This window comes from Gymnodraco acuticeps, unplaced genomic scaffold, assembly GCF_902827175.1.
Source record: "Gymnodraco acuticeps unplaced genomic scaffold, fGymAcu1.1, whole genome shotgun sequence".
In the NCBI taxonomy this organism is placed as follows: Eukaryota; Metazoa; Chordata; class Actinopteri; order Perciformes; family Bathydraconidae; genus Gymnodraco; species Gymnodraco acuticeps.
The window spans coordinates 53125-78795 of NW_022989964.1; the positions used below are offsets into that span (position 1 = coordinate 53125).

At 43.0% G+C, this 25671-nt stretch overlaps 1 protein-coding gene across 1 annotated transcript in view; it reads left to right on the forward strand.

Moving 5' to 3' along the window:
• LOC117542885 (semaphorin-5B-like) overlaps positions 1–24623 on the forward strand; it is a gene marked incomplete at its 5' end in the record, with an annotated part of 66028 nt that extends 41405 nt beyond the window's left edge. The window contains 4 exons of the mRNA XM_034210760.1: positions 9341–9403; positions 10440–10538; positions 11979–12192; positions 24334–24623. Of these exons, the coding sequence (XP_034066651.1) occupies positions 9341–9403; positions 10440–10538; positions 11979–12192; positions 24334–24623 (666 nt within the window). The remainder of the gene's footprint in view (positions 1–9340; positions 9404–10439; positions 10539–11978; positions 12193–24333) is intronic.
• Positions 24624–25671: the final 1048 nt, after the last annotated feature.

A 25671-nucleotide genomic window follows, 5' to 3' on the forward strand; every position in this document is an offset into this window, starting at 1 on the left:
CATTTCAGGAACGACCACATTTCAGACTCCGCTGCTCGGCAATTCCTCTTCACTTCATTAGTGTTTCCCGCTCCACATCTCGCTCTTTGTTTCTCGTCAAAATAGAATTCATTTTCGAGCGCAGCCACAATCTTTCAGCAGTCAAAGTAATGAATCCTCTTAGCTGCCACTAATTGTATTTCCTGCTATTGTATCTGCCTGTGTTTCTCTCCCGTCCTTAAGGCGAAATGCCGGAGGGGAGATATTCTTATTGTGTCTTAAGGAGCGGTGAAATTGGGAGAAATGTGGTGTCAGACTCGGGTTGGGGGGGACTTGATGGCAGGGGGAGTAAGTGGCTGTTGGTTCTGCTAAAAGATGGAAATGCATTTTTAGGCCAGGGGCAAATCATAAACGGGGTCTGTAGCCCTGAGCACGAGGAGCAGAGACGCATTACTGCCCGGTGTTTCCTGCATCAGGGAAAGAGATTTAAAGTCAATGTCAAGTGCTTTTATTCCTCCATATTTACGCGTTGTCTGTCACATCCAAAAAGGCGATACTGTTTACTGTAAACACAATGTTTGCCCCTGAGCAAATACAAACACACACATGGTTTTAAAAAACTGACAAAATATAGAAAGCCTATTGTTGGAAGTGCCAACTTCATCAGGAATTATTGGTTATTAATTCATCAACAAATAGGAAAAGTGGACCCCGGGTTTCCCTGAATACAATTTAGGAATCATTCAGGGAACACCGGGGGCCTCATTTATAAAGCCTTGCGTAGGATTCAGGTGGGAAGGTTGCTTACGTAGGACAAAGCAAAAGAATACACAGACACGTCGACCAGCTGTGCGCAGCGTCTCCACTGCAGCAACTCTATATCCACCAGAGGAAATAAAACAAATGTGTTGAGTTATATCGATAGCGATTTTTCTGACAGATATTGCGATTCGAATTGCGATATTTGTTTTTAAGCGACCCAACGGAAGTTTATTGTAAAATGCGGCCATAACTCCGGCTAGGAAGGTCGTATCAACGTGCTCCCGTCTCCAGCACCCCGCAGCCCGAGCTACTTTAGTGAAATAACTAAACTTACATGAAACTTCCGTTGGGTTGCTTTAAAGTCGAGCTTCAGTTTAAGATTCACCCTGTAATAGAAACATGTGATGGAGCGTCACTAACCTGACTCAGAAACCATCTAGAGCTCCATTGGAAGCCATTTGGAAAGGGCAGGCAATTTCAGAAGCACTTGGCAGGTGATTGGATCAATCTGTCTATCACCTTCTATCATGAGCCACTTCTGATTGGTTAACAATGGCTGGTACATGTGGAGCACAGCACTTCTGATTGGTTAACAATGGCTGGTACATGTGGAGCACAGCACTTCTGATTGGTGTGGATTTTAAATCGCAGGCTTTGCGATTTGATAATCGCATCATTTCAAATCGCGATTTCGATTTAAAATCGATTAATCGTTCAGCCCTAATACAATTATAGAAATACAAAACGGCGTCAGTTTAGACGTAATTCTGTCCTCCTGCTCACCGCATCATTTATGAGAAAACATTTCATAACATTAACACAACATATTGGAGGTGGTTTTAAATAACATATCCGTATTTATTGATTCCTCCAGGTTATGTGTGTGTGTGCGCTGAGGAGTCTCAAGCAGGCGTTTGTTTCATCATTTTAAGATTGGCTTTAATCAATGTTTGAAAATGAATTATTCTTATCTGATAAATGAGAGGTAACATTTTACTTATAGTATTATTTCCACATATCTCTCTCCATTCTTCCTTCTGTCGCAGTTTCTCGTCTCTCCCGTGTTTGTGCTTAGTGCGTACGCATGGGTTAGAGTTTGCGTGGAGGACCGCACGTTTTCCCGTCAAGTTAGTATTTTATAAATCGCAAACATTGCTTAGAAACTAGCGTACGCCATCTTTTGAGCGTATATCGCTTTATAAATGAGGCCCCTGGTATTTTCTAACTTCAAGAAAGTGTGTCTCTTTTCTGCAAGAAAAATGTCCAATTATTTAAAACACAACTTGTATTGTGCCTTTATTTAACCAAACATTACATCTCAGACATTTTTTTAAAACTTCATTTATTTCATTTAGTTGCATTTAACTCTTAAGTCAACAGAGGTCACTGAGGGATTCTTCTCCTCTCTTATTTGTTTACCTTTCTCTCCGTTGGATTGTGTTGTTTGTTGGTGAAACATGAAGCAGTGCAACAATAAGCACACACATTACACAGCTCTAATTCCCCCTGTTGTTAGCAGCAGGCCATTCAGGGCAGAGTGAAGGTACTTGAGAGGGGAGGTGTTCTCACAGCCTCTGAGGGAGAGTGGCTTTGTTCCAAAGTGGTGTGAAGAAGAAGAAGAAGAAGAGATGGACAGAGAGGAGGAGGGAGAGGAGGAAGAAGAAGAGAAGAGGGAGACAGAGAGGAGGGAGAGGAGGAAGAAGAAGAAGAAGAGATGGACAGAGAGGAGAGAGTGGAGGAGGGAGAGGAGGAAGAAGAAGAGAAGAGGTAGAAGAGGGAGACAGAGAGGAGGGAGAGGAGGAAGAAGAAGAAGAAGAAGAGATGGACAGAGAGGAGGAGGGAGAGGAGGAAGAAGAAGAGAAGAGGGAGACAGAGAGGAGGGAGAGGAGGAAGAAGAAGAAGAAGAGATGGACAGAGAGGAGGGAGAGGAGGAAGAAGAAGAAGAAGAAGAGAAGAGGTAGAAGAGGGAGACAGAGAGGAGGGAGTGGAGGAGGGAGAGGAGGAAGAAGAAGAGAAGAGGGAGACAGAGAGGAGGTGTGGAGGAGGGAGAGGAGGAAGAAGAAGAGAAGAGGGAGACAGAGAGGAGGGAGTGGAGGAGGGAGAGGAGGAAGAAGAAGAGAAGAGGGAGACAGAGAGGAGGGAGAGGAGGCACTTTCTGGTGAAGGTCAGAGGGTTAAGCCGATGGGGATGCTTGGAGACGGAGCCCTGCCGAAAACATGGTAATGCCCCGAGCCATGATTCATCGTAAAGGCATCCATCACCCTGTGTGGGGGGTGTGTGTGTGTATGGGGGGGGTGTGTGTGTGTGTGTGTGTGTGTATGGGGGGGGGTGGGTGTGTGTGTTTACAATGACGCAATGCCATCAGTCCCCAGGCTGTCAGGAGACGTGTTTTCATTTCAGCAGCAGAGTGATGGCACTGTGTGTGTGTGTGTGTGTGTGTGTGTGTGTGTGTGTGTGTGTGTGTGTGTGTGTGTGTGTGTGTGTGTGTGTGTGTGTGTGTGTGTGTGTGTGTGTGTGTGTGTGTGTGTGTGTGTGTGTGTGTGTGTGTGTGTGTGTGTGTGTGTGTTGCTATGCCGCTCACTGCTCACAGGAAGTGGATCCTCCGAGGTCGTGTCTGAGTGTTCGGATGCACGTTGAGACAGTGAAGGTCCCGCAGAGCGCTTTAGCCACTTTTGTATTTCTTCCTCTCCTCCTTCATGTACCGAGGCCTCGGAGCTCACGTTTCATTCTAATCAAGGTTTACTTAGCGCTCTCCGCTGCCGGTCTGATGCAGGTTAATTGAAGGGAGCTGCTGTGGGAAATGAGCTGTAGCTATCTATATGGACCAGAGCCCACTTATCCATCCACTGCAGGAGCTAAACATAGCTTCAATCACGCTAATGCATCCGTCTCAATGTACGCCTTAAAACTCTTAACTCTTATATATATATATATATATATGATGGAGAACAGAGATTTGATCTGCTTTTGTATGCTTAGCTTGCTTGTAGCTGACATAATAACAATGTTACATTACCTGTGAATTAAATGACTAAAGCTATGTGTGTTCTCTTGTGACAAACACACCCCTGTGACTGCAGTCTGTGTTTCACCTTTCAGTGCTTTTGGTTAGTTTGCTTGTGTCAGTTCACGGTCACAGGTCTCATCAACCGGTTTTCCAGCTGCAGCATCAGATATAGCGACCACAGTGATCACAGTGATGCATTTGGCAGCTAAATCAGCAGATTCTTCCCTCAGGAGTGGAAGAAGACCACCGGGTTTTGAATGGTATCAGCCTGTTAAAAAAAATACGAGTGGTTATTACAGTTATAGCTGTGGGTCAGTAGGGGTCTACTAGGTTATATCGTCTATTCACAGGAGTGGGTTACTGAAAGAAGGAACACACAAAGACAACTCAGACCTGTAGTGATTGTAGTAACTACGACAGGAGCAATTTCAATTAAACTTTTTTCCTAAAACCTAGTTATTTTAGCCGAAATACAACTCTTTACTCCGCCTACTTAAGTCGTCTCGTTGCCTAAACCTTAAGAAATTATATTGGTGTCTTAAAAAACGTTAAGTATCATTCGGTTTTACATCACTCTCACTTTTACAACATATTAGGTGCCGTTTCTCGCATCTGACGTATTATAACATCAGCGAAAACACCTTTTTAAGAGGATGATAACATTTCTATTGGGTGCAGAATCGTAAACGGACCTTTAACAGTGTGAATGTTGGTCTTAGCTCGACGCTCGTGAACTGTCAACAGAAGGGCGGGGGGAGCCTCGCTGCGGGGAAGCAGTGGCCGTTTCTCAACCGCGAGGATGCTGGCTTGGTAGTCGCGTACTTCCAAGTCACTTCCTTCAGAAACGAAGCAAGTATGCTTCCAAGCCACGGCTTCGGAAAACGAAGAAGAATGGAACAGGCTAACAAGTGTGCCACTCTCTCTAACGGTTTCAACATAGACTACCGAAAATAAATACCTCACGATGTCTATCTAATTATGAACTTGCTTTACTTTCACGGAACACATTTATGGTGATAACAAATGAATGTAACAAAGTAACATATTTACCAACACATGTTCTACGCCACTATACTTACATTTCAATGTGTGCTGCGTCGGTTCAGCCATTCTCCGCAAGGGTTTTTTAAATTGGTCCGTGCGCAAAGCATTGTGGGGATTTTAAGGACGCGAAGTCTACCCATGTGCAGCCTCGAAATTTCCCCCAAACCAAGGACACGGCCTCGGTGGAATTCCAAGTATGCTGGACATTGTAACGGTCCTGCTGCACCACTTGGTGACGTAGCATCCTTGAAATATTGGCTTGGAAGCCAGAATCCTCGAGATTGAGAAACGGCCAGTGTGTGGAGTGGACCTGTCAGCACAACTTACATTAGGGATGCTCCGATCGCCGATCCGATCGAGTGGGCGGGGCCTATGGGGATCTTCCATTTAAACTATACACACATGCTAATGTTTGTCAAAAGTTGCTTTATGACACTTTGTATTGGATCAATATTGTCGTGCAGCTTGGACAAAATATGGTTGAATTTATATTTGTTGCAACTAATGGGAGGAACTACTCAAAAAAAACTTCTCCTAACATATAATTGCTCTATAAAGTTTTTTTGCACACATATATTATGTCCTTTCAAAATGAGTTTCTGTCCAGCTGATGAATGCTAGTCTCTTTTAGCTTTCATAATTATTCACCAAGCGCAATATCTATCTCTTTAGTTGCTTAATATTCTACTTTCTTCCGCAGCTAGTTGCTCATTTAGTCGGTTTGTCTTTTTGCTGAGCAGGTATAGAGTGAGTTTGTGGAGCTTTCATTTGTCACGAACAATCAAACATCATGATGAGGTGTATTTCCTCTGCAGCTCTGGCAGTTTGAACAATCCAAAAACAACCCTTGAATGTCTATTAATATAAACTTTATGTAAAAGCAATAAAATAAATCCCAGCCGGGCTCATTAGGCGGTGGAGAGTTCAGTTCATTCTGCCGCTTTCACTCATTACCGAGGATTCATGCGGAGGCTATTCATCCGAAATCATGAACTTCCATTCCTTCAAGCATAGTCGATTTACTTCATGATCTGTGAAAGGAAAGATCTATTTATACTTTAAACAGAAAGGAGCACTCAGCAGATGTTTAGCAGGTCTCCTAAAAGTCCTAATTTAATGAACTATATTTCAGTTTAAATTCCTAAAGAGCCATATACCCTGCACTGAGCATTTAAGAAAAAGAAACGTGATTAACTTAGAATCTATTTGATCCCTGCAGAGTTCCCCACTTAGTCTTGGGGCTTTACAATGTTAGTCCCTTCTGCTGAGCTTTAATGCAAGCATAATGAAGAACCAGAAAAAGCACATGAGTTATATAACTGCTGGGCAAATTCACACCTAAATTATTAAATTGTCCTAGACTGCATGTAGGTGTTTAAGATGAGACACATGGTGACGCAGCCTTAGTTAGAGGGGACATATTCTGTTAATTGTCAGTATGTAGTGCCGCTACTTTAAAGAGTCCTCTCCTGCTGATGTTCAGGTGTATATCAGTGTGTAGTGCCTCTACTTTAAAGAGTCCTCTCCTGCTGATGTTCAGGTGTATATCAGTATGTAGTGTCTCTACTTTAAAGAGTCCTCTCCTGCTGATGTTCAGGTGTATGTCAGTATGTAGTGTCTCTGCTTTAAAGAGTCCTCTCCTGCTGATGTTCAGGTGTATATCAGTATGTAGTGCCGCTACTTTAAAGAGTCCTCTCCTGCTGATGTTCAGGTGTATATCAGTATGTAGTGTCTCTACTTTAAAGTGTCCTCTCCTGCTGATGTTCAGGTGTATATCAGTATGTAGTGTCTCTACTTTAAAGAGTCCTCTCCTGCTGATGTTCAGGTGTATGTCAGTATGTAGTGTCTCTGCTTTAAAGAGTCCTCTCCTGCTGATGTTCAGGTGTATATCAGTATGTAGTGTCTCTACTTTAAAGAGTCCTCTCCTGCTGATGTTCAGGTGTATATCAGTATGTAGTGTCTCTACTTTAAAGAGTCCTCTCCTGCTGATGTTCAGGTATATATCAGTATGTAGTGTCTCTACTTTAAAGAGTCCTCTCCTGCTGATGTTCAGGTGTATATCAGTATGTAGTGTCTCTACTTTAAAGAGTCCTCTCCTGCTGATGTTCAGGTGTATATCAGTGTGTAGTGCCTCTACTTTAAAGAGTCCTCTCCTGCTGATGTTCAGGTATATATCAGTATGTAGTGTCTCTACTTTAAAGAGTCCTCTCCTGCTGATGTTCAGGTGTATATCAGTATGTAGTGTCTCTACTTTAAAGAGTCCTCTGCTGCTGATGTTCAGGTATATATCAGTATGTAGTGTCTCTACTTTAAAGAGTCCTCTCCTGCTGATGTTCAGGTGTATATCAGTATGTAGTGTCTCTACTTTAAAGAGTCCTCTCCTGCTGATGTTCAGGTGTATATCAGTATGTAGTGTCTCTACTTTAAAGAGTCCTCTCCTGATGATGTTCAGGTGTATATCAGTATGTAGTGTCTCTACTTTAAAGAGTCCTCTCCTGCTGATGTTCAGGTGTATATCAGTATGTAGTGTCTCTACTTTAAAGAGTCCTCTCCTGCTGATGTTCAGGTGTATATCAGTATGTAGTGTCTCTACTTTAAAGAGTCCTCTCCTGCTGATGTTCAGGTGTATATCAGTATGTAGTGTCTCTACTTTAAAGAGTCCTCTCCTGCTGATGTTCAGGTGTATATCAGTGTGTAGTGTCTCTACTTTAAAGAGTCCTCTCCTGCTGATGTTCAGGTGTATATCAGTATGTAGTGTCTCCACTTTAAAGAGTCCTCTTCTGATGATGTTCAGGTGTATATCAGTATGTAGTGTCTCTACTTTAAAGAGTCCTCTCCTGGTGATGTTCAGGTGTATATCAGTATGTAGTGTCTCCACTTTAAAGAGTCCTCTCCTGCTGATGTTCAGGTGTATATCAGTATGTAGTGTCTCTACTTTAAAGAGTCCTCTCCTGCTGATGTTCAGGTGTATATCAGTATGTAGTGTCTCTACTTTAACGTTAGCTGGCCGGCTCTGTTGTGATTGGTCACCCGCTTAGAGATGTCCCGCCCCTTAGCCTATCAAGTACAATGTGTCCAATGGAGGCGTTCCAGGCAGCGGGGGAATGTGTGGGAGAGTAACTGGCGGGAATTTGGAGATGTTAGCGTTTTCAGACCATGCACTAAAATCTTTATAACACACTACAGGAAAGGGAAAACTCCCAAAAAACATAATAAAACTAAATCTTTAAATTCCCTGAAGTGTACGGTTTGTTTGAGCTCTCCATTTGGCTCCTGTAATACTGACCTAGTTTAGTGTTGATTCTTAGTTGGTCTCAGTTGGCGGGCTCCTCTGAATATTGGGGCACAACTTTGTCCCACTGGGCTATTGTCCCGGGAAGGCAATTAATCAATTCTAGATAATTATCTGCCGTGGCTCCTCTCGTGCATGAAAGCAATCCCTTTGGGAGAGAAATAAATAAAGACGTGGATCAGATTGATGCTCTTCTTACTTCTAGACATTTAGGCAACCTTCTAACTTGGGCAGTGCGATCAGAGAAGAGGAGGAGATGGAGGAGGATGAGTAAAATGAGGCCAGTGACACCCAGCAGGGGGTCTCCTGGCACCCTCACATATATTCAGTCTATGCCAAGAGAGGGACATCTCTTTGAAAACAAAAATGAAGTTAAACAATAATGAAAACAAGACGTTTTCACTTGAGATAAGTACAAACATCTGCCAATAGATCGATTGAACATGTGCTTGGTAAGATTTTTAGATGCATCAGATCTTGTAATTAGCTGGTAGAACTAGTTTTGAACTATATTTGACCAGAATCAGGAGATGTTGTGTTACAATATAAGCCGCCAATGCTCAAAGGTTTTCTGTTATCTGATGTTAGTTGGTGATTTTCCAATAAATATGTGAAAGAAAATAAGTTTCATCTGAGATACGACTCAAAATAAGATGTTTTGACTTAAGATGATGCATTGTCTAAAACAAGACCTGATATCTCACTGCAGTGTTACTTCTGAAGTTATGTCTTATATCAGGTGTTAAGACATTCTGAATAGATATAAGACAAATATACTTGGCAAGATTTTGAGTTGTTGTAGTGCTTAACAAGAGCCAGTGCTACTCCGGTGGCTGAGCAGCATGTGTGTGTGTTCCTGCTTTAGTGTGTGCACTGCACGACTGCACTGCTGCCGCCTGCATCCATAATCAAGCCCTAGACACAACCATCAACAGGAATCTAATTGGCCGGTAGGAGTAAAAAGGGGGAGGTGGAGAGTGCTGCAAACTTTCTGGTGCAAAAGATATAGAGGGGGAGAGAAGAGAGAAAGCCATTGACATGCTAATGGCGTCCTCAGCCCTTTTCCAATGAGCCCTTGGCGGGCAAGCCGGTCGCCATGTTTACACAATAAACAAACAGCAATGAGGTTAAAGTCTTGTTGTGCGTGCCTACAGTATTAGCAACAGTCGGTTCTTGCGTAACTGTTTTGTCGTGTCTGCAGCCGACTGCCTTTCGGCCTCTTTCTCATCTCTGTGTTCTTGTTTTTTGTCTCCTAGGCGACGGAGTGGGCACCGGACGAGGACACCCGGCGGTCGTGTCAGAGCAAAGGCAAAACAGAGGTAACCTCCATCCGCCCCCAATTACAACACAGAGAGGCCATCTTGATATCTGCTGCTCCTCATGGGAGGCTCTGCACAGAAAACTGCTTTTCAGAGACTTCCAATAAAGCTTGTTTTTCTGGCGCTGAACAGAAAAGGGAAAGAGGGCAAGATAGTGAGACACACATAAGGACTTCCTTTCAAATATGTCTGATAAACAACTGTCACAGCTTCCTTCCTGTTTCCATCAAGCCACTGAGACGCTTTAACAGACAGATCTGACGCGATATCTTTTGTACTTTTGTGATGACTTGTTTGGCTCTCGATGATGTATTGATATTGTGCGACTCGCGTTTAAAGGCCTATCACAGAAAATAGGCCTTTACAATAGTATTCTTCCTTTCTTTGAGTAGGATAATATAGCTGACGGATAAGTAAGTTCATTTCTGTGTCTCTTAAGAGGCTGGGAAATATAGTCCTTTCTAATTTCCACTGCAGACGTCACGATCAAGCAACAACATTTGGCCTTTTTACGAAACACTGCCTCTAACACATCGACGCATCAGCTGTTATAGTTTATTTTGTGAGTATCTGATTGCAGCGTCACATGTATCTCCCTCTGTGCCTTCAGAGCACATCTAATACACAAAACAATCAACTCTTATGGAGACCTGCTTCACTGCTTTCACATCGGACACAAAGCGCCACCGTTTCCCAAAAACTTAAACCGTTTCAACACCAATCGATTTCACGCCTTTTGTTCAAACAGATTTGACTCTTTTTTACAGAAACACACACTGCAGCGCCTCAGTCGATGTCACAAATAGGCTTCCATTCAGCTGCAAACACTTTCCTTGTGTCTGAACAATGGCCGTACAAGAGGGAAATGTGCAGACTCTGAATTGCTTTTGGTTGCGTGCCGGTCTGATACCAGAGGACCGGCTCTATTGTTCTTCTCAGCAACACGTCAGAGAATATGTATCCTGCCTCCTCAGCTTTTCTCTGCTCCTCCGTAACTTTCTGAAAGCTTTTTCTCTTCTTGGCCACTTCTCCGCAGATTGAATGTCAAAACTACATCAGAGTCCTGCTGGTGAACAAGACTGAGGTCATGTCCTGCGGAACCAATGCTTTCCAGCCCCAATGCATTACCAGAGAGGTACGGATATATGTGTGTGTGTGTGTGTGTGTGTGTGTGTGTGTGTGTGTGTGTGTGTGTGTGTGTGTGTGTGTGTGTGTGTGGTGTGTGTGTGTGTGTGTGTGTGTGTGTGTGTGTGTGTGTGTGTGTGTGTGTGTGTGTGTGTGTGTGTGTGTGTGTGTGGCCTAGCATTACTATACTTGTGGGGACCTAAATCTGTTTACATAGTCATGTGTGGGGACTCGCCTCCCTTATGGGGACAAAATGGAGGTCCCCATGAGGGGAATCATTAATTTTAGGGTGAAGACTTGGTTAGGATTAGGGTTAGGCATGTGTTGGTTAAGGTGAGGATAAGTCTCCAGGAAATGCATTTAAGTCATTGTAATGTCCCCTGAAGTGATGTATACATGGTATGAGTGTGTGTGTGTGTGTGTGTGTGTGGGTGGGTGCATGCACGCAATGTTGTTGAAATGAGCTGACAACACTGCAGCCCTCAGGTCCTTTATCTTTTCCAAACCACTGTTCCTTAACCTCCGTAAAGAACGACTGGGATTAAGGAAGGATGTGAAGGAGAATTCATCAGGACTTGTGGAAAAGAGAGTGCACTTATTTATGATGCAGCGATCGATGGTATTGATGTGTGTCTGCTGTGAGGAAACGACAATCTTTCTGCAGATGGACTCCTAAAAGCATTTCTGGATACTTTGCCCCGTGCGTTTTTGTCATGTTGTTTCATGCAGGGTTTATAAACGTGGACAACGGTGTTAAATATGTTTATGTTTAAAACTTTATTACCAAGGTTTAAATGAAAAGGAACAAATAAACGAAATGGTTGCTCACACTCCGTATCGCTTGTGGTAATCCACATCAATCCTAATTAGTGTCATTTTTGTATAATATTTGAATGAATAATACATGCAAAATGTGCATTACACATCGGCCAAATGTACTTCTGTGCATATCGCCATTTAAACATGTTGAATTAGCAAATAAACAGCTTAAGAAACTCCATCCAACTCCGTGAAATGTGACTTCTTTAAAGATTGTACAACTATATTAAGTGTCACATTAATAGTTCTCCTTTTGGTTTACCATATTGTTCAAAGCTTAAAACATATAAGCACCTTAGCAAGATATGGCATCATTTGGAAAATCCTTAATAACTAGCAAGGAACAACTAGGAAGGAATAACAAGGAATTGTAGGATGGCGTTCTTTCCTTTCCTTTTGTAAAGCATGAACTACTGTGTCCTAAGCTAAAGGAGATAATAAAGGAAGCATTACAGCTCCTTTCCTATTTTCTAGAGAATTCCAATAGCTCTTTTCATGACCGACACTTAGCTACTTAGGGGTCATTTCACTCTGTAAGCAAAAAAAACTTCCTATATGTTTTTGAATAAGTAAAAGAATGAAAAAAACAACCTTATTTCCCTTTTTCTCTCCATCTCCTCCTCAACACTAGGTGGGGAACCTGAGCAGCGTGTTGGAGCGGGTGAACGGCGTGGCTCGCTGTCCGTACGATCCGCGGCACAACTCCACGGCGGTGGTGACGGAGAGCGGAGAGCTGTACGCCGCCACCGTCATCGACTTCTCCGGCCGGGACCCCGTCATCTACCGCAGCCTCGGAGGCATGCCCCCCCTCCGGACCGCACAGTACAACTCCAAGTGGCTCAACGGTAAGTGAGCAGAGCTAGCATTACGGAGCTAATGTCCTGCTGTAACTCCACAAACAAACTGTGGAGGAAATTCTTAAGAGAAACTGAACATGGACAAAGTTTGTCTTTTGTTATATTTAATAAAGTAATAAAGAAAGTCAATATACAAGTGAAATCGATCCTAAATGCAGGAACAGAGCTACTTCCTCCTCAGAGGATAAGTTTGGCACCCCGCACACAGCTTACATTATATAGTAGAGAATATCCAACTGGTCCCACCCTTAAAATCCCGTAGGCATCATCTAAACATCCCACCATTAAACCTTAAACCCCCTCGTTCTTAACCATTTGCAAATCCACCTTTTACTCTCCCTTTTGCCCTCCTGAACCCTTAACATATGTCTCTGTTGAACGCATACAAGACTACAAATACAATTGCATATTGTAAGAGACAATCAGAGTATAAGACTATGTTTTAAATGATATGATAATTTGACACGACACAAAGTAAACAAGTTTTACAAATGCCTTATGATTCACTAACAACCACAGTGTGGTTTGCAAATACAAAACACCATCTACAAACGAATGCATTAAGTTTTGCAAATAAAAAACGTACTTATCAAAACAGACTTATTACATGTTTCTAATACATCTTGTTTCAGAGACAAATTCAGCATCTAATCCAACAGAATAAGTCATCTGATGCGGTTTAAACTCTTTCCAAATCCACACAAGGTTAATGTTGTATCAAACAATCTCTGGAAATTCCCGCTGTGACTTCAAACATTTTCCAAGTGGCTCAACGATACGAGAGCAGAGCTAGAAACACGTTTGAAGTGCATGGGCTCACACTTAAAATGGTATTAAGTATTGAGGCAATTTGGTACCTCATTAGTGCAAATGTGAGGTACTTTCTTTGAGTATTTCTTCATGCTATGTTATACTTTACTCAATTTCTATCAAAGGGAGATTGTAGCTTGTTCAGTGTTTCACAGGGTCAGTGTTTATTCTAAATGTGAGGAATCTAAACCATCAGAATAAGTCATCTGATTGGGTTTCAAATCTTTCCAAATCCACACAAGGTTAATGTTGTATCAAACAATCTCAGAAAATTCCCGCTGTGACTTTAAACGTTTCCCCTGGCCGGCCTGCAGCGGCAGATGGGCGGAATGTTTGAGTAACGCTTCTGTTACTGCCAAGATAGATCAATCTGACAGCGGCGTTTTCAGAGGATTACAAAGACTGTTTGGATTTGGAGTTGTGTGGACACATGGTACAGGTATTAGTGGGATTCAAAGACTGGCGGAGGACATGAAGTGCTCTCAATCCCGCTGGTGTGGGTGTCAATAATCTCCCTCCTGCTGACGCTGTGCCTTTCCCCCTGAACACACCGCAGCAGAAATCCATTCACACACATCCTGACGGCAGCAGAAATGTAGATGGACCTTCTTCTGGAGGAGGCGGTGAGATTACTGGATTCATGGCAGGGCGCAGGAAAGACGAGTGGGAGTTATTTCAGGCGTTCATCTTTCTGGAAGTAAAGGTCAACTTCACTTTCTGCCAGGGGCGGTTCTAGGGGGGCCAGTGCCCCCCTCACACTGACCTCTGACCCCCCTGTGGCCCCCCTAACAATGAAACGTTTTTTTTTTTTTTAAATGTATATTTTCTGGTACTCGGTTTGCCAAAAACCGCAGGATTTTGTTGCTGTAATGTGAGATTGTGCAGACACCCTTATGTAAAGTAGAGATGTAACTGTTCATTGCCTTTATTTTTATATAAATATGGTGTTAGTGCAAACATTGCACCATAACTTAAGCTGAAGCTAACAGTAATAACTATAAGATCTATCTGAAATAAATAAGTGTACTGAAACAAATACCAATAACTGTATTGCATTAGTTCTCTTTTTCGTCCTGCATTTATTGTGCCCCCCTCAGAAAATAACTGGCCCCCCAGTGGCCCCCCCAGTCAAATGGGTCTAGAACCGCCACTGCTTTCTGCATCACAGACACTGATAGGTGGCACTTTGAAGACTTCTGGTTGCATTTTCAGTAGATAAGGGACTGTTAGAAAAGATATTAGTCTTTTGTTTAAAAAAAGTCTAAGCTCTGGATGTCAAATCTTAGTTGCGTTTGGATTAATACCATCCAATGCTATTCTGCTGTTTGTGCACTCATTTCAACCTTCGCGAAAGAAAACACCTGGTACAAAAGCAGTGAACAAACATAACATGATAACGTACACACAGGTGGAGATAACAAGGAGGTTGATCTGCGGAAAAGAAAAAATAAGAAAACATAGCTATATACGGCCAGTTGTGATGTTCTGAGCAGAAGTGAACTCAAACTGAATTCAGCTCTCTCGTTGAGTCACGCCGTCGGCTGCAACTATTAGCCGGCATACTCCAAAGATCAATGAAACATGAAATTGGTCTTTGAAGTCTTTCATCGCTCAGAGTTTCTACGCTTCTGAGTACACGAGTGGGCCATGTTTCGGCCCTTAGTTGGTCAGGCTAACCCAAAATATTGGCTACAGTCACTACTTCTTTCAATCATAGCATCTACTTTCTACACATGACAATCATGGACACAGTCGCAGAAAGAAAGAGATATTTCCTACTTAGTAACACGAGAGAAACTTGAGACCATGTTGCGGTGCAGCTTCAAACTCTATTCTGATCTAATCTACAGACCCTTAAAGTTGTGTGACTGCGTCTTGACTAGTTTCTGTTTTAAAGAAATGTGTTGGGCCATCAGTGACAGTGTTGAAAGGGGTGGACCATCGAGTAGTTTAGACGCTCAATCTGTTCACACGCGATCAGACTCGAGGGTTAACCAGTCTGTCTGTCCCTGCAGTAAATAATCAAACACCTCACAGACCCCAAAGCTTTACCCAACGAAACGATAGAAGGGCAGGAGTGATTCTGCTGCAGCAAGGTGCATGTGTGTGAGAGGAAATGAAACTTTTACAACAGCTTTGACATTTTCTAATTGCTTGTTCTGTCTGACCAGCGCTCCAAAACATATTGACTTCACAAAGAAACTGAGAAGCATATTTAACAGAAAACTAAAAAAGCTTGCCATTCTCTGCTTGATTAAAGACTTAACTGACGGATCCAACATCAGAGGTGTTGTGGTAATTCGTTGTCTTGTGACTAATGCTTTACTCAACTTATCAAAAGCACTAAATGTAACAAACACATATTCACGACAAGCTCGACAAGACTTGGGACTTTAGAGAGTTGGTCAGAATAAAGTGGAGACCGAATTGGAGAAGTAGGATGGATTGGGGAAGCGTGCGTGCTGTGTGTGTGTGTGTGTGTGTGTGTGTGTGTGTGTGTGTGTGTGTGTGTGTGTGTGTGTGTGTGTGTGTGTGTTGTGTGTGTGTGTGTGTGTGTGTGTGTGTGTGTGTGTGTGTGTGTGTGTGTGTGTGTGTGTGTGTGTGTGTGTGTGTGTGTGTGTGTGTGGTGTGTGTGTGTGTGTGTGTGTGTGTGTGTGCGTGCGTGCGTGCGTGCGTGCGTGCGTGCGTGCGTGCGTGCGTGCGTGCGTGTGTGTGGAAGATGCGGTTGAGAGGGAAGCAGAGAGATAGACTGAGCAGTCAGCGAGCGATGTGATTATTCTTCACGGCAGGGAGAGGGTGAAATTACAACACACAGCATGCTTCACACACACGCAGGGTCTCTGCCTGTGTGTGTGCACGAGTGTGTCGGCATGTGTGTATACGTATGCAAGCTGTGTATGCGTTTCCACATGTGTCCAAGCTATGTGAGTGTTTTAAAAAATGGACACACACAAAGCTGTGGGCGGAAATAGATGAGTAGCAGAGCGGATAGCGTCCTCATTAGCATAATCACAGGCACACTCACATGTTGCACTTCATGCCGTCACACACACACACACACACACACACACACACACACACGCGCACACACACACACACACACACACACACACACACACACACACACACACACTCGCTGTGCTTCTCAGCATCTGTTAGGGTTATGGAGTTGAGTTCCCGCTGGATTTGGGGTGTGAATGAAAATCTAATTTCCAGCTCTAAGCCTCTCAGATTCAGGAGAAGGCAGGAAGGGCTGCTGGATCCAATCAATCTGCTCCTTATTGGATTGGTCGCCTGCCAGGCGCCCCCTAACTGTTTCCCATCATGCATCTGAATGACATGAGGCGCTTTAAAGTCAACAGTGGAATAATGTTAACAATGTGAGGAGGAAGCTGGTGCACTGGTGTTCGAGCCACAAGGAAGGAAATGTAAAAAATCCTTTACTGTAGCGACTGAAGCATAAAAACAACATGTCAGGTTTTGAGTTTATGTTAGACCTACAGGGGTTGATCGATGCTGGCTCTTTAACATTTTAATTGCAACTATTGGCTTTTTAATCCTCTTGGATTTTGAGTGCCTGTATTTTACTTCTATTTATTTATTTTTTTCCCATTTTCAAAGAAGTCCTTTATCAACGGATCAATATACTGTACAGAGTAAACTCTTTCCTGGTTTAAATAATGTGTCTTTGCTTTTTCTAAACCCCCTGAAGACTTTATAATTAACAATATATTTATCTTTGTTCTCCCAAGCTGAATACATTTTTTTAAAAGTGCTTTTTGGCGTAAACAATGTAATAAAACTGATTTGTCGTTAAGTTTTGAAGAGCTGACTCTAGAAGTTAGTCTGCATGAGGTGACTTTCAAAAACTAAAATCTGTTTATTTTTTACATTTACCAAGTTGAGAAGAAAATAAAAAAAGAGATGTCAATGGGCAGTGGCACCCCAAGACACTCTGGGGGGCCCCAAGCAGAAGGGACATGACACCTCCGACAGCACCAACCCCCCGGAGCGGAGAAGCACAACTGAAATTATGAGCTTTTGGCGGCACGCTATGCATGGGGACCCCTTGAGGGGGTTACCCGACATGTCGTTGCAGTAAATTGCAAGGGTGTTTCATGTTGTCGTTGCTATGGACCTTCTTGATCTACCTTCTTTGCGGGCCCCCTTCTGGTCCGGTGCCCCAAGCAGTTGCCTGCCTTGCCTGTCCGCAAGGTGCGCCCCTGTCAATGGGACTGGATAAATACAAAAATGAAAAAAAAATGTATTGGGAGCCAAAAACTAGCAACACATGAACACAGAATATTTCCTTTTTCCACTTTTATAGAATAAAAAATATATACAATTCTGACATTTAACAGCCATGTTATATAGTTAAGCAATAGCTCACGACAGGCCGTGGTATATACTCATTATATCACAGCTAAGGGGCGTGGTTCGGCCCGACGCGAAGCATATATCACGGCCTGAAGTGAGCTATTGCTTTTATAAAACGGTTACCAAGTGTGGTAATATGAAAGACAAATACACACTCCAATTTAAATAGTTGTTATTAGTAAATAAGGATGTTAAAAATAAAATAGTCCCTCCGTTGCCTTCTGCACGAAACATAGTGCGAGGTGGTTGCTATGCAACAACACTAACAGCTAGTGAATATATTAGACAGAGAGCATTGATCCATTATTTGGCTATTTATTTACATTAATGTGTATGTTGCCGTTTATTGTGCACCCACTGAAAACCTGTCCAGCATCAGTAGCATGGCTTACGTGGTTACTTGTATAGGTTGAGGTTGCTCTAGGCTGTTGCTTGGCGTGGCGAGAATATTGCTCCACTTTCTCCGGTCCCCGAGATTTGGCTTCCAGTAGCTCTGGAGAAAGCTTTCGCACCTGTGGCCACTAACGCTCATCATGTCTCTGCTTTGTTTCAAGACCCGCATCAGAAAGCTTTTGAATGGTGGTACTTTCCCAGTTGGTCTACCTGCTCTTCACGTAGCTCTGCATGTCGTCGTTTAGGTGCTTTCTGGAGATAGGCACTGCTCAATCCACTCCTCCATAGTAAGGCCCCCCCGGAGGTCGAAGTTAATCTTAAATGTTTCCATCTTATGCTTTGTAGTTTGTTTCGTAACGGAAGAAATGTAAATATATTTATAAAACGGACAAGTCAAATCAAGCAATCTGATTGGTCGATAGCGTTTTTGCGGACCTCTTTGATTACAGATTTCAAACATCGTTGCTTGCTTTAAAAGTAGCTCAATTCATGATGTCAAACCTTGGAAAGTATCTAGATATCCCTGCCCTGATGCCAAAGGAACTGCACACTGAATATGTTTTGCCGTTTGATGTCTATGTCTGGACCGCTGCGTAAAAAGGAGGGTTTCTGCCCCGTTGCTTCTGCGCTGTTTTCTTGTTCCAGTCTGAAAAGCAAACCAGCCCAACGGTATACTGTTTTACTCAGACGCGGAGGGATACTGACTTGTTGTGAAAAGTAACTTACAATTCTACCCGTGGTATACGCTCAGTATATCACGGCTAAGAACCAATCAGATTGCTTGATTTGACTTGTCCGTTTTATAATTATATATATATTATATATATTTATATACTGTATATGTACATATATTTAAAAACCCTTTACAAAGGTCTGTTCCGTGTTATTCCCCAAAGTGACATTATAATACCTCAGTCCTCGGTCTCAAAGGTGTTGTATACGCCCTAGGCAACTGCACTGTTAGTAAAAAGAGCTCAGCTGACATTGAACTCAACACATGGAGAAATAATGTTTCTGACAATATTTTGCAAGACAAATAAGTAATATCGGAACACAATGATCTTGGTGATTTTAAAACGTGCATCAAACCATCTGTTTGTGTCTGTTTGGATATAAAGAGGCGTTTTGCATTCATGCAGAATCTTGTTTGTGAATTTTAAGCAGCCTTGCTCTTTAAACTGTATCCATGTTTGATGTAAAGCGATGTCACGTGATTGCAGATCCTAACCAGCCTGCCAGATCGAACAATCTGTTTGCCGCTCTGCAGGAACTCGTCACATTTGCACCCACGCAGCTTCAGTAATACAATGCAGAATCTGTCCTTTGCCTCACACACACAGGTATGTAAACACAGAGAAGCTGTTGTGCATCACAGAGCGGCTCAGGCAGGCTGTACACACACATTATCTCTTACCTACAACACTCAAACATGCATAAACACAATATAGATCCGTCACATGGCCTTTAGCTGCAGGGAGAGTAGCTGCAAAGCATTATGATGAGTTTCTCTTCAGTGATGGTGAGTGGCACAGCGGGCGAAACACACTTCATCTGCATGCCTGGTATCATCCATTCACTTTCTGTTTGGTTTGGTCTACAAGCTGTTTTTGTTACATAATACACATTAAATGATGACTAAGGGTGTCATGCATTGTGAAGCTGACCGTTGAGCGGCCCAGACCAAGCAAGGAGGCAGAGGCAGAACGTCCAAAAATATAACCCGACGTGGGCATTTATTCAACTTGAGCACAGGACACAGCCTCAACCCTGCTGTTCCTGTGCACACATCCTACCAGCCACAAGGATCTCACACACTACCAGCCTCCCAACAGACAGGGAAACAGAGCCTAAATACACACACTAATCAGCACAACAAGACACAGGTGAGGGGGGAGGAGACAACACAGGACACCAGGTGCACACAATTACCCGGCCTGAAGCAGTCAGTCCATAGTGACGAAGTTACCTTCGTCACAAGCATAATGCTGAAAACGATAACAAAGAATCAGCCCGATTTTATATGATTTGAGTTTTTTTAAATACAATTTTTAATACCAAATTCGATCGGTTTAATATTATTCCACTGATGAGGACCTCCACTTCATTTTAACTGTAAGATTTGGTATCACCTGAAAAATGTACCAGTTGCCATCCTACTTTCAATTTACTCATTTAATTTTAATTAAAACACGAAAATACCGGATTAATAATCTTATTTAATCTCATTGTCTTTCTATTCTCACACCAGTCGTCCTTCCACAAGGTTACATTATCTCCATACACTCGTGTTTTGACTCCAAACTAATTCAAGTGCACAATAAGCAAAGTTAAAGATAATTATTTTTCAATAGATATCGCAAAAATATTATTATTCAGAACTCCTTTGGCCACACTAATCTGACAATGTGATCTTTGTGATATGTAACGTTCCAAAACATTGGCAAGGGGGTGGGACACCTCTAAACGGTTCACCAATCACAACAGAGCCGGCCAGCTAACCAATCAGAGCAGACTGGGCTCTGGTTTCAGACAGAGGGTGAAAAGAGGTGCTGCAGCACAGGCAGTATGAGAACAATAAAGAGCTTTTTGAACATTGAAGCAAGGAGACATGTCCCGGTAGAGACACTAAATAATAATATGAGTAAATGTCGTTTAATTAGAACTTGATTACCCTTAATAAAACGTTTAACGCTCCTCTAGCTTATTGTTCATGCAGTCGGTCGAAACTCGAAACCATGTTATGTTTCACTGTAGATATAAAATGGGAGAACAGCGCACATGCTTTCATTTTTTTAAATCTTATTCGCTCTAAAAAGCCTCACGGGCCCCTGAGGCACATTCCATTACGGCTGGTTAGCAGGCCATCTCTGCTGTGTGTGGGTGTGTGTGTGTGTCGTGGTGTGAAGGTGTGAGGTGGTGTGAGTGTGTTTGTTGGGGTTGTGCGTGTGTTCTGTTGCGGATTGTGTAGTGCCCATTGTGTGTTTAGTGGGGTGTGTTGTGCAGTTTGTTGGGAAATTGTGGTGTGTGTTGTGTTTGCGGGGTGGTGTGTGTTGGTGTTTGTCGGGTGTGAGGTGTGGGAGTGTGTTGTTGGGGATTGTGTGTGTTATGTGTTGCGGGGTGTGTGTGTGTTGGTTTGGCTGGTGGTGTGTCCGGGGGTGTGTGCTGGTTTGGGATTGTTGTGATGTGTTCTGGGGTGCGTGTCTGTTGTGGCTGGTGTGTGTGCCTTGTGTGCCGGTGTGTGGTCTGTTGCTGTGTGTTGTGTGTGTGGTGGTGTGTATGTGTGGGTTGTGGGTGTGTTGTGTGTTGTTGTTGCCTTTGTCGTTGTGCCTGTGTGTGTGTGTGTGTTTGGTGTTGTGTGTGTTGTTGTGTTGTGGTGGCCTCTGTGTGTGCCTGTGTGTGCGTGGCGTGTGTGTGTGTGTGTTTGTGTGTGTTGGTGTGTGTGGTGGTGTGTGTTGTGTGTGTGGTGTGTGCCTGTTGCCTGTGGTGTGTGTTGTGGTGTGTGTTGGGGTGTGTGTTGTTGGGGGTTTATGGGCTGTGCAGATTGAGGCTCTACTCCTGTATCTTGTCTGTGCTGGTGGAGTTATTGTGTGACATCACTTACGGTGTAAGTGGGTCCCGGTTGGAAGTGAAGCAACTGCAGCATGGGAAGGTTTTTTCTGTGTCATCGTTTCTTCTGCAAACTCGCCTGAAAGGAGAAAGCTCTCCAAAACTCCAGTGTGATGATCCACACAGGGAGGTTTTCTTTTGTGGTATGTTTCCTGTCAAAGAGTACAACTTAGAAAAAGGAACACCGAAGTTGTTGTTGTTCAGTTACAGAAAACCCATGGGATTTAAAAGCATTTCCCATCGAGAAAGTATTTGTATTTCAACGTTGACCTTTGTTATTCAAATCAAAATAGTCACAAATGCATTGTCCTTCTCAGGGTCTTCAACAGATAACACGCTGACTGTTGTGAATTATTCTTATATACAAATCATTTTAAACCTCACCTCGTTCCACCCTAATAACAAGGCAGAACAACTTATAGTAAAAGGAATGTTTTAGAATATTTACAAAGGTCTGTTGACTCCAATTCCCCACATTGACATCATCATTAAAACGACCTGTTTGACGAGAAAACAGCTCCAATAAAAACTGTGAATGGAAAGTGGATTATCCAGAGTCACAAAGACACGGTTTCTTAAAGAGAGGCTGCTTTGAGTTTTCCAAATGTGGTGTTTACAATGCTTCTCCAATCACTTCGGTTGTAATGAGGTGCAGAAATCTGGTATACAAAACAACTTTATGTCCTGCACATAAAACCCCAAAGCACCTGCGTGACAAGAAAACAAAAGGTAAACAGGGAAAAGTGATAAGAAGAAGTTTGTTCGACTGATCCTTTTAAGCCTTTACAGAGAAGTTTAAGTGAAACCTCCTGACAAGTAGACGTTAAACCCGCCTCCATGTGTTGGATTCTAGTCTCATTTGGATTTAGAAGTTTAAGCTCTCCCTCTGCACGCTTACGGCAATGCATAAGCATCCAGTAATGAGTCATGTGTTTACAAAGGATGACAGTAACATCTCGTTCAAACTGTTATTCAGCTTCACGTGAAGGACCATTAATCATTCCCTGTGTCTGCCAGGGCAATAAACGCAGCACGGACATCCAGTTAAACAGACATAGAGCCATGGATTTACCATCAGGTGGATTTATTAGTTACCATTTTTTATTTCCTCTCTCCCTCCTCCTCCTGCCTCTCCTCTCATTTACACATTTGACATTGAGGCTCTTTTCCCCAGGCCATCTCAGGAGTGCACCGCTAGACTCTCAATGTTTCTATAGCAATCAATAACGAGTGCATGGGTCAAAGCAACACCATCTAGAGATAAGTGTTGCAAATATTTCCCTGGAGTCACTTGTAATAATCCTCCCCACTTGTTGAAATAATCTATATGATATGATCATGTGCTTGTAAGCCCTGCTCATGAGTTTCATCATTTAGTTTATCTAAAGAGACCTTTGTACCATGAATGTGCACATGTCTGTCTGCAGTGTGTTATTGAGCATAAGGTCTTATAACATGTGATTGTAAAAGGTCCGAAGGTATAGTGCTGTGTAAAACTAAGGCGGTGTTTACACGGGAACGAAACGGGTTGTATCGGCTACCTTTCTCTCGCGTATAGCCGTTCGTTCACACGAGGCCGTAATGGAACCGCGGAAACGAACCGCGGAAAACGATAACGGGTCCCAAGGAGGATAGATCTGCGGACGGAACGCTCTGGGGGGCCAAACGGCTCAGTGTGTACGCCCTATACGATCATTTCCTGATAACGATGAAGCCATAGCCCCGCCTCTCCCCGCCTCTGCTGCTCACTGCTGTAGCATGGTCAGTAGCTACTGTCAGTAGCTACTGACCATGCTACAGATGTTAGTGCAACATCTACAGCTCCTCTACCACAACCATCAGCAACAAGTGGACATGGAGAACTACATGTTGCTAAGTTCACTGCGGGGCATAAACAGAAAGGCAACCATGGCAACCATGCTCGGGGTCTTCTTCGCTGCTTTTGGTGTATTTTGTGGCAGAAGTACAGCGCCACTTACAGGCCCGACATATGTGCTACAGCGTTTCCAGTGGTCTCGTGTGAACGGACACGTTAAATGAGCCGAATGCGTGTGAATGGAAGACTTTTTTGAAAAGGAATTCGGTCCGTTTGCGCTCCTGTGTAAATGGGGTCTAAAAAGAAGTGTATACAACCTGAGATTCTGTTATTCTTTAGACAGACAGACTCTTGGCGGACTTGACGCAAGTATTCTGGCTCTCATACTGTTGGACAACAATATAAGAATTCCTTCAATCAGCAGTGTGTCTGTGGTTCTATGTTGTTATATCTTTGGTTATGTCTCGAGTGTCTAAGGCAGGGGTGTCCAAACTACGGCCCGGGGGCCAAATGCGGCCCACGGACCATTTTGAATCGGCCCTCAGCTAATTAAAAAAAGTATAATGTAATACGGCCCACAGATGAAACTTGTGCTTGTCTTATATTGTACTTCTTAAATATGTATGTACACATATATTACACAGTAGTATTCATGTGTTAATAAGACCACTTTTCAAATAAATTCAGTCAATTCAAGTTGGAAACACCTTCTAGCAAATCTAGTTGATAAGTAAAAACCCAATAACTTATTACTTAACAAGCTTGAAATACACCCTTCATATTTCCCTTATTATAATCAATCTGAGGCTTCTGTTTTTAAGGGAAGAGCTGCCAACAAAATAAATGAAACCTATAGAGAGCTGTGATGTAGGCTGTTTGGTTCTTAAGGCATTTTCAAGTATCAAGCATAATTTACCTACATTTGATTAATTTTGCCGACTTATAACTGAACTTATGAGGCAGTATACCTCGAGGGAGTGGCCCAGCCGATCGTATATTGGCCCTCGGTGAAAAAAGTTTGACACTCCTGATCTAGAAGACAAGTGTTGCAATATTCCTGTTTCCCTAGAGTCATATGTAATAATCCTCCCTCCCCCCTCCTCTCTTCTTCTCCTTCCTCCCCTCAGAGCCTCACTTCATCTCGGCCTACGACATCGGCCTCTTCACCTTCTTCTTCCTGCGGGAGAACGCCGTGGAGCACGACTGTGGCAAGACGGTGTATTCTCGAGTGGCGCGAGTCTGTAAGAACGACATTGGCGGGCGGTTCCTCCTGGAGGACACGTGGACCACCTTCATGAAGGCCCGGCTCAACTGCTCGCGCTCGGGGGAAATCCCTTTCTACTACAACGAGCTGCAGAGCACCTTCTACCTGCCGGAGCAAGACCTCATCTACGGCATCTTCACCACCAACGTGTGAGTACATTTATCTATTTTATTGTATTTACTTGCACTATTTTATCTGTTTTTATTGTGTTGCACTGGAGGAGCCTGTGACCTAAGATTTTCATTTTCATAACTACACTGTAGCTATGCACACATGACAATACAAGCCTTGAATCTGAATCATTTACACATATGCACAGGAGGGATTGTATCTACAGTATGAGGTTTCTGATGTGTATACAACAGTATAATGCAGTATAATGCAAGTCTCATGTATCTAGTCGTACTCAACGCTCAAACACATTGTATGTGATAGGCTAAGGGGCGGGACATCTCTAAGTGGTTGTCCAATCACAAAAATGTAAAACAAAAAGGTAAATGCATGCAAATTAGCACATTTTAATTAGGCCTAGTTAACGCCTAATTTGCATATCAATTATTAGATACACATGTTACTGTATTCACCTGTAGTGTCTCCCCTTAAGTACAGTACATTAGCCTGTATGCCCATGATACATTGCCTTAGCTAAACCTTGAGCTAACTTATCCATGAGCTAGTACCTTAGTTAAATATATTGTTTTTGTCTTTTGGCTAATTAGCTGTAAACCCGAGGCACTGGCAGCTGCTCAGGAGGGACTTGTATCTACAGTATGGGTATCTGAATGTGCTGTCGGTTACTCACACATTGTTTTTGTTGCTTGCCTCAATGGCGAGCGGGGACATGAAAACTTTTGATTAATTTGCACAGTTTAACAAAAGCAAAAGTATATCAAGAACATCCGTTTACAAACTCTCACACAACAGTATAATGCAAGTCTCATTTATCTAGTCGTATACAGCGCTCCAACACGATGTACGTGATAGGCTAAGGGGCGGGACCATCTCTAAGCGGTTGACCAATCACAACAGAGCTGGCCAGCTAACCAATCAGAGCAGACTGGGCTCTGGTTTCAGACAGAGGGTGAAACCAGAGCCGCAGTATGAGAAAAATAAAGAGCTTTTTGAACATAAATAAATGTAAAAAAAGGTTTTCAGTAGCAAACAGTGACTAATTGATATGCAGATGGTTAATTTACAGGTG